General features: G+C 39.3%; 1 protein-coding gene across 2 annotated transcripts in view; it reads left to right on the top strand.

Moving 5' to 3' along the window:
- The window catches only part of malrd1 (MAM and LDL receptor class A domain containing 1), a 41,652-nt gene that overhangs the window by 19,400 nt on the left and 8,262 nt on the right, over nt 1-13,990 (top strand). For both annotated transcript variants that reach the window (XM_039693319.2, XM_039693320.2), the window contains exons 16-28: nt 46-259; nt 657-904; nt 2,439-2,727; nt 2,961-3,206; nt 4,539-4,696; nt 5,482-5,659; nt 6,578-6,706; nt 6,804-6,956; nt 7,965-8,122; nt 8,525-8,726; nt 8,811-9,089; nt 9,182-9,307; nt 11,455-11,521. In XM_039693319.2, coding sequence (XP_039549253.2) covers nt 46-259; nt 657-904; nt 2,439-2,727; nt 2,961-3,206; nt 4,539-4,696; nt 5,482-5,659; nt 6,578-6,706; nt 6,804-6,956; nt 7,965-8,122; nt 8,525-8,726; nt 8,811-9,089; nt 9,182-9,307; nt 11,455-11,521 — 2,447 coding nt within the window. The remainder of the gene's footprint in view (nt 1-45; nt 260-656; nt 905-2,438; nt 2,728-2,960; nt 3,207-4,538; nt 4,697-5,481; nt 5,660-6,577; nt 6,707-6,803; nt 6,957-7,964; nt 8,123-8,524; nt 8,727-8,810; nt 9,090-9,181; nt 9,308-11,454; nt 11,522-13,990) is intronic.

Consider the following 13,990-nt stretch of genomic DNA (forward strand, 5'->3'; position numbering starts at 1 on the left):
TAGTTTACTGCAATTTAACAGCATGTCACTTTATAAAATCAATAGGTGGTTCTTCAAGCCAAGCGAGGCATCAGCTACATGGGTGATGTTGTTGTTGATGACGTGGCATTTGTGGACTGTGCCCCTCCAATATCGTCCAATCTTCCTTGCCAAAACAATGAGTTCATCTGTGCCAACGGTCATTGTATCTCTGAGGACAACTTGTGTGACTTTATTGATCACTGTGGAGATGGCTCAGATGAGAATCATTACATATGCAGTGAGAAACATATCATCTCTCATCATATGATGTTTGTTCAACTGTATCTCAGTTGCCAGTCACAATTTTGTTTATGGAATAACTTTACATCCGGCACACATACTGTATTAATACTGTATTTTTTTTTACTCACCCTCGTGTCTTTCCAGACATGTATGGCTTTCTTTGTTGTATACTATGGAACACAAAAGAAAGATTTTGAAAAACTGTCTTTTTTTTTTTTTTGTCCATAAAAAGGACAGTTGTTGTTTGGAAACAAGCATTCATCAAAATAAGAAATTTTGTGTTCTGCAGAAGAAAGACAGTCCTACAGGTTAGGAATGACATGAGGGTGAGTGAATGATGACATTAACAATCTAGTGAAATCTAATATTAGTATTAATGTTTTCTTTTCCAGAGGGATACAGTGGGCGCTGCAATTTTGAATTTGACCTCTGCTCATGGAGACAGAGCCAAGATGATGACTTTGATTGGTTGATAAAACCAGGAAATATGCACACTCATGGGACTGGACCATCCACTGATCACACCCTCCGTAAACCATCAGGCCACTACTTGTATATAGAAGGATCCTTCCCACAGAACACAGGAGATACTGCCCGAATCATTGGACCTCTTTTTCATCACCGCAGCAAGGATTGCAAAGTAAGTGCTCACACTGGTGTTTTTAACATTTTTGAAATCTGCAATTGTAGTCATTCGTGAAATTATCAACTTTACGTGAGTTGTACTTCGACACGGCACAGCGTGGATGAACAATGTTTGAGGAGAGTGTGCAGCTGTCAGTCACCGCGCCGGTGTCGATACCGGCATTCAGAATCAAAGATTATTCTTTTTGGAAATATGACCAACATAACAATTTTTCAACTTTCCTTTAAAGTTTTCTAGTTTTACACCTTCAAAACCATACACACCATTGAAGGTAGAACATCCCTGCTGGGAACTTAAAAAATGTCCCAGTAACTTGTAAAACCTCTTAAAATGTATTTGCTGATCATCTACAAGTCCAAAAATGATTTACTTCTACAGTATTTTTATGCCTCCCTATTGCAGACACAACTGAGAACAGCAGCAAGGTGGCTTCACAGCCCTGGACAAAACAGAGGAAATAATTTAAAAAATATTAGTGTTTTAAGAGGTTTTATATAGTGATATTTTCAATTAGATCATTTGCACAATTTAATTCCTTAATTTTCAAAATATTTGATTCCCCTGCAATATTGGATCCATAGAATATAATGGGAGAAAGGATTTGTCTGTTACAATGAAGCACATAACTCAGTCATTGGGCCAGCCGGCAACACTCCATCATCCTGTCAAACACACACACACACACAGTGTCTGTGAGAAAGAGGAGCACCTTTCAAAGCTTGCTTCAGTTTATATGGACAATCATGTTCCTGGATCTCCTCTAACTCAGACTGTTCATTACAGTATGTGCATATGAGATAATTAGCCCATGGAAACTCATGCCATCTGTGAAAAATCAATCAATAAAAGAGAAACTTTTCAAGGCTTTCTGCTTGAGAGACACCATGGTGGCAGTTATTAGCAGGTTTTCTAGTTTAGATGGTTAGAAGTGCATATTGACTGAGTCTGGAATTCACTTTTCAAACATTCAAACTCTATTTTTTTTTTGTGAGTGAGTCATTGAATCATTCACTCAACTTATTTGTTCTAAACACTGATTTATTCAAGAATAAAACAGCACTACTGTGTGTTGCTTGGAGCTGTTTATATTGACTGAGACAAAGCAATTGGTAGTATTGAAGGGGCCGCAGCACTGCAGAATTTAGTTCCAACCCTGCTTCAACACCTAAACCTGTAGTTTTCAAATAAGCATTATGCCTGCTAAAGATTGCAATTTCGGCAATCCGATAAGATTATTACAATTCACACTGTACGACGTGGATCTAATAAACTTGTATATATATCATGTATGTGCTGAAAACTCAGTGCTGAGCCTGAGTTTTGCACCCCTGATTTAAAATGAAAGTTAGTTAGTATTAACCACTTCTTTGTTGATTGTTGTATAAAATATATTCCACTTGCAATCGTATTGTTGGTCGGCACATCAGCTCAGCTGTGATTACTGTGACATATTTGGAACAACAGCACTCTTGCTAGTGTGATATTTTAGCTAATGTGTCCATTCTTTCTTTCTTCTATACGTTCCAAGATGGTCTTTTACGTCCACATGTCTGGTGACAACATTGGCACTCTAAACGTGTACATGTCTACAAACTCCAGTCGCTCACTCTTACTCAGCCTCACTGGCAATCGAGGCAACTATTGGAGCAGACAGGAAGTGCCTCTCTCATCTTCTGACAACTTCCGCATTATGTTTGATGGCAAGGTGGGACTTAATACTCGAGTTCACATCTGCCTGGATGACATCATCTTCTCATCAGGTTGTATTCTTGATAGCAGATTTGAGACTACAGATACTACTCCCCGATTACTCTCAGGTGCTATTTCACAACATTTCATTTTTATTGTGTTTTTGATCAAATAAATGCAGGCTTCTTTCAAAAACATAAAAAAAAATTCTGACCCCAAACTTTTGAATGATAGTGTATATTGTAAGAGAAGCATTTAGTACTGGAATGTGGAAACATGAACATTTTGTGATGAGCAGAATAAAATTAACATCTTTTGTTTTTATGCATTGGAATATGTATCTGTGTGTGTGTCTTCACAGGATCTTGTCCACCTGGTTCTTTACAGTGTAACAATAACAATTGTTACAAGCAAGAGCAGATATGTGATTTTACTGATGATTGTGGAGATGGAACTGATGAGTTGGATTGTGGGACATCCTGCTCATTTGAACATGGGCGCTGTGGTTGGAAAAACAGCCCGGCGGACACCTTCAGTTGGGCCCTTGGAGTCGGCTCTGTTCATATGATCAGACCTCCTCATGATCATACATTTAAGAATGAAAGTGGTAAGACTTTACTGAATGTTGCTGCATATGTTTAAGCAAAATGCATGGATCTCACATGGAGGCCTAACCAAACTCACACCAACACTAGAAACATACTGTAAATAATGTGTCTACAGCTCATCTACCTGTTCAATAAGACTAAAGATAGAAAGCACAATAAGACCAAAGAAAAAAAATCAGTCCTACGCTATTTTGATATTTTAAATATCAAACGGTTACGATGTATCTATTTGCTTCTACCCATCTGTTGCAAGATCCCTGGGTGACATCAGTACTTTTGTTCTTTTGATGCATGAGTTCACCTGCCCTCATGAATAATGGTAAATTAATTTACTTTGCTTTCATCGGCGTGGCTCAAATTTACCCCTAATAACAGAGGTTATTGGATAAAATAAGGAAGAGCAGAAAAAGGAAGTGGTGGGAAGGTAGAGGGATGCTGGAAGAATTGTCACTGAGGCGACTCAAAGAATGCTACGCTTGTGTTAATGACTGACAGGACCAAATGATTCGGCTCCTCTCGAATTTGCATTTAGAACTTTTTAAAATAATGATACTCCCAGTCTGGTGGATTGAAAATAAATATTCTAATTACCTTGTAAGCTGTGTAGACTTGTCAATCTTGGACATGGTTTAAGATTTCAGAGCCCCTGTCTCTGTAATAAAGCCTCCTTTATTGATTTGGCGCCCTGCTTCACTCCATCTCAGCTAGATATCTTTATCATTCAAGTAGTTGTAAGATTTCCATTCCTTGTATGTCCTTCCATAAGCAAAGTTTTCTAGCATCAATAGAACTATGGAGTCCCATGATCTCATTAAAGCTACAGGAAGCTGGAAAAAAACAGTTTTGATGATGTTCAGGTGTCCTTACCACATCACCCCATTTGGCAGTCCTCTTTTTTCATACACAATCACAGTTTCGCCTTATCCCTGTTTGAGTTCATCTGTTTGTCATTTTCAGAATTCCTAGACTTCCATTCGTTGGAAGAGCCAGATTAGGTTTAGTGCATCTAAAATGATTTAGGCTACATAAAAAAAATACTATGTCAAAGATGTGAACTATTTCCAGTGGGTTGAAATACTAATGATAATGATAATGCCCATAACCCCTTGTTTTCCTAATCAATGGATGAGATGGAATTTTCACTATACTTCAGGAGACTGAGCATGCAGAGTTTTATGAGTCTCTTAAGTTTAATTAGTTGCACTTAGTTTGTGCCATTAAATTGTGAAACTAATGCTGGATGAAGGATTTTTTTATACGATATGAAACCTTTCACATATTGTACGTAGAGCAGCACAACATTATTAACGTCAGTCTCTCTCTCTACACAGGCCACTTTGTATATCTGGCAGCCACTCCTGTGGGATTGAAGGGTGATAAAGCTCACATGAGAAGTTCTGTGTGGAAGGAGTCTAGTGCCACATGTAAACTTGCCTTCTGGTACTATATTTCTGAAAAAGCCACAGGAATCATCCGTCTCTATATTAAGGTACTTGACTATCTTAGAGGTAAGAAGAGTAATGTCCACACACTGACTTTTACAGCTCCAAAAACATGTATTAAGAAACAGCACACTTGAGATCTTGCCTGGTGGAGCAAACATACAGTGCAACTGGAATATATCACTTAAGTCAGGTAATGTGTTGTGTGGAGGTCTTAATACAGTAGCTCTATTTGACATAAGCTGAAATTTACGACAGCAACTTGTCAAAACTTAACGTGTTCTTGCAAGACTTTTCAGTGTTGAGGTATGTGTGATTCCTAGCTGAGATAAACCTTTTAGCACTTAACGTTTTTGCTATGAAACATACCTCAAGGGGGTTATGATTATGTGCAATAGATATCAGTGTCTGTAAGAAGCTCATCCATGTCATAAAAAGTTTTTTTTATTTGTCTAGATAAGAGTGCTTTTTCCCCCTTTTTTTCCTTTTTTGTTGCTTTTTAATTGCATTTTACTGTTTTCATAATATATATATATATATATATATATATATATATAATTTTCTTCTAGAATGATAATTTTTATCAAGCTTGAATATTTAAGTTCAGTAATTTCGCTTAAATTGCAATTTAAGTGAAATTACTGAACTTAAATATACAAGCTTGATAAAAATTATCATTCTAGAAGAAAATTTCAAATGGCACTTAGAGGCTTTTGCATCTGAACTCTTCATATATTATTTCAATGCATTTAGTAAAAAGGCGGGATTTTTACAGAACATGGAATTGAATCAGCAAATGTTGTAAGCATTTTGCCTTCATTGTGATGGACAGACAGAAAATGAGCTGAGGGAGGTGTGGACAGAGCGGCAGATGCACAGGGAATGGAGAAGAGCGGAAGTGTCTCTGAGGAACCTGAGGAACTTTATTCTCATATTTGAAGTTATACGAACACAAGATGTGAGTGGTGGAGCGGCTCTGGACGATCTGCAATTCATTGACTGTGCACCATGTAAGTTTTTTTTTTTTTTTCCTCCATGCAAGTCAATTAATTCTATTGTCCAACCTGAGAAAATTGATGGAAAGCAGTACCACCATTTAATTGGATAAGAATTGATTTGCTAATTCTGACAAGCCATCAGGGAACAACATGAAAATCAGAATTCCAATCAAGTTCCTCTTTCGGTTTTCAAGCTTGACATTGAAATTGTCAGATTTAATCTGCATAGTGACACTTATGAATCACAATAATTACACTTTAGCTTATGGATCTTTTAGTGAAGAAGTGTGTAAAGCAGAGATATCAAACTCATTCATTCTGTGTCAAGGTTTCTTTCTAAATTTAGTTGAACGTTAGTGGGCTGAAGCATGATTATTTTTTTTTAAACAAATACAATGTTATTTTTTTATTCAAAATGACTTTTCATGGCCTTTATCATCTACTACACGAGGTTTGCTGTTTTTCTAAGACACATGACCCTTTTTTGTACATCAATTCAACTAAACTACACTTACTCACAGCTGTCTGTAATGTACAGTAGCAGGCTAAAACTATAACAGTGTAAACAAATTAGCTCTATCAAACTGTGAAGGAGCAGAGCACTAAAATCAATTTTGAACAAGTAATTTCTTTGTGAGAATATACTTAGAAAGTATTTCCTAGATGGCTTTTCACCCCATGGAATTAAGTTTCTGAGAATTAACCAGGTCATGTTTTATCCTGAATAATCTTCCATTGCTGTCATTTTATGTTTAAGGATATTCTTACTGATAGAGCTCTTGATGGATGATGTTTTATTGCTATTTTGAACTTTGGATTTCATATATTTTCATTGTTAGAAGTCTTATGTTTTCATTTTTGTATTAAATGACCTTTTAAAATCACATTGTTTTAGATCAGTGAGACTGAAAGAATTTCCTTGTGTTTCAGGGGCTGTCCATCCTGGGTCATGCCCCACTGTCACAGATTTTGTGTGTAATAATGGAAACTGTATTGAGTATCATTTGGAGTGTGATGGAAAAGCTGACTGTTCGGATGAGTCCGATGAGTTAGACTGCAGTAAGTACATAAGTACAGTACCTTAAAATTATTGTCTATTTATTAACATTGTCTCTTGTACGGAGCTAACATCTCAACTCTTCATTTGTTCTGTTAGTGATTGCTCCAGGAGCTTGTAATTTTGACATGCCTGGTGGCCATTGGCAGGAGAACTGTCAGCTGTCTCAGGATCCTCATGATAACTTTGACTGGGATATAGGCTATGGCAGAATGCATAATGGGACAGGACCATCAGCTGACCACAGCCCCAGTAAGTATAATCTAAAGTTTACAATCAGCTGGGTAATTATAACTATTCAACACATATCACCCATGAGTAACACCACAAAAGCTTTATTTTGCTTAAATGATCAGAAAAAAAAAAAACTATAATTTTCCAATAATTTTCTAAAATTGAAGCCAGCCATCTGAATCATCTAATGAATTGTTGCATGATTTAAAAACCAAAGGGTTGGAGCTCAGAAAAAAATCGATCACCAAAAGCCATTTTCCAGCTACTTTATCAGTGAGTGTAATTAAGCTCTGGATTTCTGCCCCTCATACACTAATGCCCTGTTCTGCTAAAAGATCAGTGTCTCTAAGTGAAAGTGTTAAGTATACATTATTTTAATTGTGAAAATGAGCCTGCCCTCTAAAAGGTGATCGATTTACTGAACCAACTAATGTTTTTCATTCCAAACAAAGAGTCAAGGAAATTGCTGTACTGAGTGATTCTCTGAATAAAACGGTGGAGTCGTGCAGTGAAATCTAATGTTTGCTGTTACTTTCTTTCAATTGTAATACTATAATAATATAATCTCCTTTTTGACAAGATAAGAAATTGTTTCTAATATTTGTATAGGTGTAGTGGTGTACAAGCCTTAAAGTCGATCATTTTTAATCTATCTCAGAACTTGATCTTCTAAATTAATCTAATTAATCCGCTAAACCCAGTCTTTTCTTACAAATGACCGCAAGCTCACATCCAGATCTGCCTCCTAAATTTCAAAATCCAATCAACAACCAATGGATAGAACTAAATAATCCCCACCAGAACACATCATCTGTCACTACTTGCGTTTCATCATGTGCAGTAGAGATATTATGTGAGACTCAGAAATAAGAACTGTATTTAGAAGAGTAATAGTGCCTATAATCAAAGGAATGTCATCATTTTTGTATGTGATAAGAAGCTAACAGCACAAGCAAAGACACACAAATGTGTCTCAATAAATCTCCATATTTAATGCTGTGAAGCAACATTGGTTTACTCTTTCAGATGGAGGAGGTGGTTACCTGTTTGTGAACTCCAGTGCCCAGACAGGAGGAGACATTGCCAGCTTAATAACCCAGCTGGAGTTTCCTGCCAGTGTCGGAATATGTCATCTGCGCTTTTGGTTCCACATGTATGGCTCAGATCACATGGGTACGCTGAAGGTGAGAGAATAATGTGCTTTAACAAAAGAAGTTTTTGGTCTCTTATGCGGCATTTATTTTATTTGGCTTATTTGAAATAAGCACTGTTTTCTATTTGAATATACTGTATTTTTAAAATGTAATTTATTGCTGTAATGGCACAGCTAAATTTCCTAAATTAATGGAAAGTTCAAAATAATAGTTCAGAAGAAAGAATTGAATGTCCTTGCTGAGTATAACATCTTATATGTGTGTATATATAGGTATATTCACCACTTCCTTTTGCATTATATGGCAGTATTTCACTTGTAAATATTTAGGAGCATTGTGCAGGAGTTCAATTTATTTATTTTTTAAACTGAGCTTTAAATAAAACACTGAGCTCTGAAGGCTGTGTTATGAGGTCTGTGTACTTTATTGCAGGTGTATACTGTGGGCCACAGTGGAACACCCTTACTAATGTGGGCAACCTGTGGAAACCATGGAGACAGCTGGCAGTATGCTAATGTGATCTTATCAAATGCATCACCATTCAGAGTAAGCATTCAGGCAGAAGTGGGAGCTGACCAGTGGACTGACATTGCTGTGGATGACTTCTCTTTTACTAGGCAATGTCTTGTTGGAGGTACAGAACTGCTGATTGCTTTTTATTCTCAGCTCTTCCCAAATTGAAAACTGGGTTTACCATTTTGTTTCTGTGTATGTTCAGGTCCAGTGACCCCTATCCCACACACATGCCAAATGGAGCTCTTCCAGTGTTTGTATCTGTTCGAGTGTATACCACTGAGTTGGCACTGTGATGGCGAGGTCGACTGTCTTGACCACTCGGATGAGGAGATGTGTGTGAGCGAGGCTCCTGGCACTACGCCACCTCAAACAGGGTGTGAGACAGGAGAATACCGCTGCATGAACAACAGCTGTATTCCTGCACTACTGCACTGCGATTCTGTTTTAGATTGCCCAAATGGAGAAGATGAATATGGATGCCGTAAGACCCAAGCATAAATCTGTTTAAAATACATTGTAGTACATCATAGCTGTAATACCAACAGATGAAACTATCTCTCTGTGTCTTTGTAGCGGTTAAGATATGTGAAGAAGGAGAACTAGTGTGTGAGGCGACGGCAGAGTGTGTAGCGTATCAGAGTCGATGCAACGATATTGTGGACTGCCATCCTTTTAACTCTGATGAGTCCAGCTGCTATGGTAACACAAACACATTCATTCATCTAACTTTTGTATTTAAAGGGGTTATATCATTCATGTACTTTTTTTTTTTAATTAGTTAATGTTTTTTTGTTATATTAATTTTGTTGCACTCAAAAAACAGTTTTGCGATATACTCACCTAAAGGATTACTAGGGACACCTGTTCAATTTCTCATTAATGCAATTATCTAATCAACCGATCACATGGCAGTTACTTCAATGCAATTAGGGGGGTGGTCCTGGTCAAGACAATCTCCTGAACTCCAAACTGAATGTCAGAATGGGAAAAAAAAGGTGATTTAAGAAATTGTGAGCGTGGCATGGTTGTGGGTGCCAGGTGGGCCGGTCTGAGTATTTCACAATCTGCTCAGTTACTGGGATTTTCACACACAACCATTTCTAGGGTTTACTAGGTTTTCACACAAAGAATGGTGTGAAAAGGGAAAAACATCCAGTATGCGGCATTACTGTGGGTGAAAATGCCTTGTTGATACTAGAGGTCAGAGGAGAATGGGCCGACTGATTCAAGCTGATAGAAGAGCAACTTTGACTGAAATAACCACTCGTTACAACCGAGGTATGCAGCAAATTTTTTTATGAAGCCGCAACACGCACAACATTGAGGCGAAAGGGCTACAACAGCAGAAGACCCCACCGGGTACCACTCATCTCCACTACAAATAGGAAAAAGAGGCGACAATTTGCAAGAGCTCACCAAAATTGGACAGTAAAAGACTGGAAAAATGTTGCCTGGTCTGATGAGTCTCGATTTCTGTTGAGACATTCAGATGGTAGAGTCAGAATTTGGTGTAAAAAGAATGATTGATCCATCATGCCTTGTTACCACTGTGCAGGCTGGTGGTGTTTTAATGGTGTGGGGGATGTTTTCTTGGCACACTTTAGGCCCCTTAGTGGCAATTTGGCATTTTTTAAATGCCACAGCCTACCTGAGCATTGTTTCTGACCATGTCCATCCCTTTATGGCCACCATATACCCATCCTCTGATGGCTACTTCCAGCAGGATAATGCACCATGTCACAAAGCTTGAATTATTTCAAATTGGTTTCTTGAACATGGCAAGGAGTTCACTGTACTAAAATTGCCCCTACAGTCACCAGATCTTTGGGATGTGGTGGAACAGGAGCTTCGTGACCTGGATGTGCATCCCACAAATCTCCATCAATTGCAAGATGCTATCCTATCAATATGGGCCAGCATTTCTTAAGAATGCTTTCAGCACCTTGTTGAATCAATGCCACGTAGAATTAAGGCAGAAAGGGGGTCAAACACAGTATTAGTATGGTGTTCCTAATAATGCTTAGGTGAGTGTACTTTAAGGCATTATAAGTTATCATTAGTTATTCTGGTGATCTGTTGGAAATAGAAATTTGCATAAAGTGTTTAAAGATCAGCATTTATTTGAAATGGAAATCTCTTGTAACATCATCAATGTCCTTTTTGATTAATTGAATGTATCCTTACTAAAAAAAAGTATATTTTTTTTACAAATCAAAAGTCTTACAGACCCCAAACTTTTTGAACGGTCATGTATGTGATTTTGTTATTTATGTAAGTTTATTTCTGGGATTTCACTATTATAGTGTTTTCATAAAAATCTGGGTGGAAAAATTATTGTGGTATTAAGTCGCGAAGCATTGTTCATCAGACAATGTATAAAAAGATGGAAAGAAACATATCAGTAGTTATTAATTATCTGACTAAATTCCCTAAATGAAGGGTAAAATTTATGGCTTTATAGCATAAAGCCCATTACATTAAAGTGACTTTTTAGGAGTTACATAATATATTACTTCTCATTAAGTGGGCACTTTCTTCCGGGGACTATTCCTGCTCTCATCTGATTAAAGGAGCTGTAGCCCAGGAGCACCGTGGGGGTGAAGTGCCTCGGTCAAGGACACATCATTAATGGAGACTCTCTGTAACTCTCTTGTTATTAAGGGTTGCCCCCAACTGTGTTGGAACTTGCACCCTTACGCTGCCATCCCATAACTTAAACCACAATGTAATCACCCCAGATCTGGATTTATTACTAGTGTGAAATGAGGGCCTTATATGATTTTATTGTTCAGGATGATTATTTTAACATAAGTCAACATTATATGTGGATACGTTTTATTTTTCAGAGTGTCCCTTTGGGTACTGTCTCAATGGAGGGAGATGTGCAGTAAAGGAGAATGGACCAGTGTGCATGTAAGTTCCCTTTCAAGGGAACAAGACGCTGTGTCGAGGCGCTGTGGGAACGCCTCTGCGTGATTGCGTCATGAAGCACGTGTGAAATCAGTCCAATGGTGTAACGGAAAATCATAGGCAGGTGACGTCATCAACCAGGAAACTATAAAGCATTCATGGAAGTGCTTTATGTGAATCTTTTAGAACAGAAACAGCATTTCTCTCTATTACTCGGGAGTTATTTCACCTTTGTAAACATGACAAATATATGTAAATGGCGATCAAACTACAGTTCAAGCCGTGCGCCTCTCCCTGCCCTTGTTATATCATGGGTGGGGATACACACAAGCTTTGTGTTGTTTGTATGGGAGCGGAGCATGCAAAATCAGCCCTTAAGGGGTCTGATTGTGAGCATTGTGAGCAGCAATCTTTGAGAACACTCCGCTCCTGCCAGGCGCTCTTTGAGGAAGGCGCTTCAGCATGCATTCCTCATTGTTATTTTTCCGAACTCCACACCGGGGTGTCGAAGACAGGTGGAAGAAACGTGTATCTTATTGTCTTTTTCAGCCCCCCATTATTCAAACATCATCATGGGGCTGAAACACTATGGCTATGGGGCGATGTCCAGGGCTGAACATTGCGAGCTATCTCTCCCCTGAGTCAACATCATCGGCCACACAATGTCAATACTGCAGACATACAAGGAAGTAAGCGCTGATGCCATTAGAGAACTGCGTTGGACCACAGATTTATTTCTCTGGGCCACCAAGGAGATGGCCAATTTAGTCGGCCACACTATGGCAGCCCTGGTGGCCATGGAGAGAAACGTGATTCTTCGGAATGCCCCGCTTTCCCCTCCTGGCCTCTTTGGCGATGCTGTCACCTCAGTCGTCAAGAGGTTTCAGGAGTCAAAGAAACCTCATGTCTCTGAGGCTGCTGGGCGTCTACAAGCTGCTCTCATCAAGCGCAGCAAAAGCAGTGTTGCCCCCCGCAAAAACACCGGGGGTCGGGGCGTCAGGCTCACAGTCAAAGCCTTCGAAAGAATAAAGCGGATCTGAGGATCATTATTGTCTCTAAGAAGACTTCAGCAGAGAAGTTTAAGGGTAGTCCCATCAGGTGTAGTGGTCAACTTATATGGTGCCCATTTCCCCTCTGTGCCCTCAGGGAGCTGGTCTGCCAACCCTGCCACCTTATGTGCTTTGGGTTACAGCGAAGAGAAATCAGTTTGGTTGTTCCCTGCAGGTTCTTTGCTTCAGGGATGTTCAAGTAACACCAGAGGCCAATCTTGAGAGACCCTTTAGTAGAATTTCTGGCAGCATGGAAACTACTGCCGAATATATCTCAATGGGCCCTGCTGACGGTAGAAACGGGTTACAGAATTCAGTTCTGGTCTCACTGGCCCAGGTTCAAAAGGTTTCTCCCCACAGTGGTAGATGCCGAGCTGGCTCTGGTCATGGAGCAAGAAGTAAAGGCTCTGCTGGACATGAGGACCATAGAGCATGTTCCTCCTCCCAGCAGAGAATCCGGGTTTTAGAGCCAGTACTTAGTTACTATAGTTCCAAAAAAGGATGGGAGGCAATCTTAGATTAGTGCCATCTGAATTGTTCTGTAACGAAGATCAAATTCAAGATGCTCATTTTAAACCAAATCTTGTCACAAATCGGGTCCGAGGACTGGTTTGTCACAATAAATCTCAAGGACCCATACTTCCACGTCTCCATCCTTCCACAACACAGGAATTTCCTGAGGTTCAGGGGCGAAGCATATCAATATCGAGTTCTTCCTTTTTGGCTCAGCTTTATCACCCCGCATGTTCACATGGCGTGGAAACAGCACTGGCTCCTCTGCGACACTAGTGTTGAATTACATTGACAATTGGATGATTCTTGCTCAATCAGATCACATCGAAGTTCAGCATCGGAAGTTGGAGTTAAGGCTTAACGTCAAGAAAAGTGGTGCTGCTTCCAGCTCAGAGAACTACTTTTCTAGGTGTGGTTTGGGATTCGACAATGATGCAGGCACATCTCTCTTCCACTTCAATCGCTTCGATTCTCTAAGCTTCAAACCGTTTCAAGGACTGTTGGGTCTCATGGCAGCTGCGTGAGGCAGGAGATTTTAAAGCCACTGAAAATGAAGGAAAGTCTACTGTGTGGAAGTTTTTCTACATAGTTGTCAAGCCCGATAGTGATGAACATGTTGGTTATGTTCAATGTAATGTTGAGGATTTCTCATGAAATATGACAGCAAGAGGACCGGGAATTCTGCCCTGCAGCGTCATGTGGATAGAGTTTGTAAGTCACCTGGGCTACTGCAGCCGAGCATCACTGCCTTTGCTAGTTCCTCAAGAAAAACTCCTCAGCGGGCCAAACAAAAACTGACTGAAAAATGTGTTGAGTACTGCTGTAAACACATAAGACCATTTCGTTCCATTGAAGGAGGGGGTTTCATTGAGCTGGCCCAGCAGCTTATTAACATTGGGGCTACATATGG

The sequence above is a fragment of the Pimephales promelas genome, chromosome 1 (genome assembly GCF_988280905.1).
Source record: "Pimephales promelas chromosome 1, fPimPro1.hap1.1, whole genome shotgun sequence".
NCBI lineage: Eukaryota > Metazoa > Chordata > Actinopteri > Cypriniformes > Leuciscidae > Pimephales > Pimephales promelas.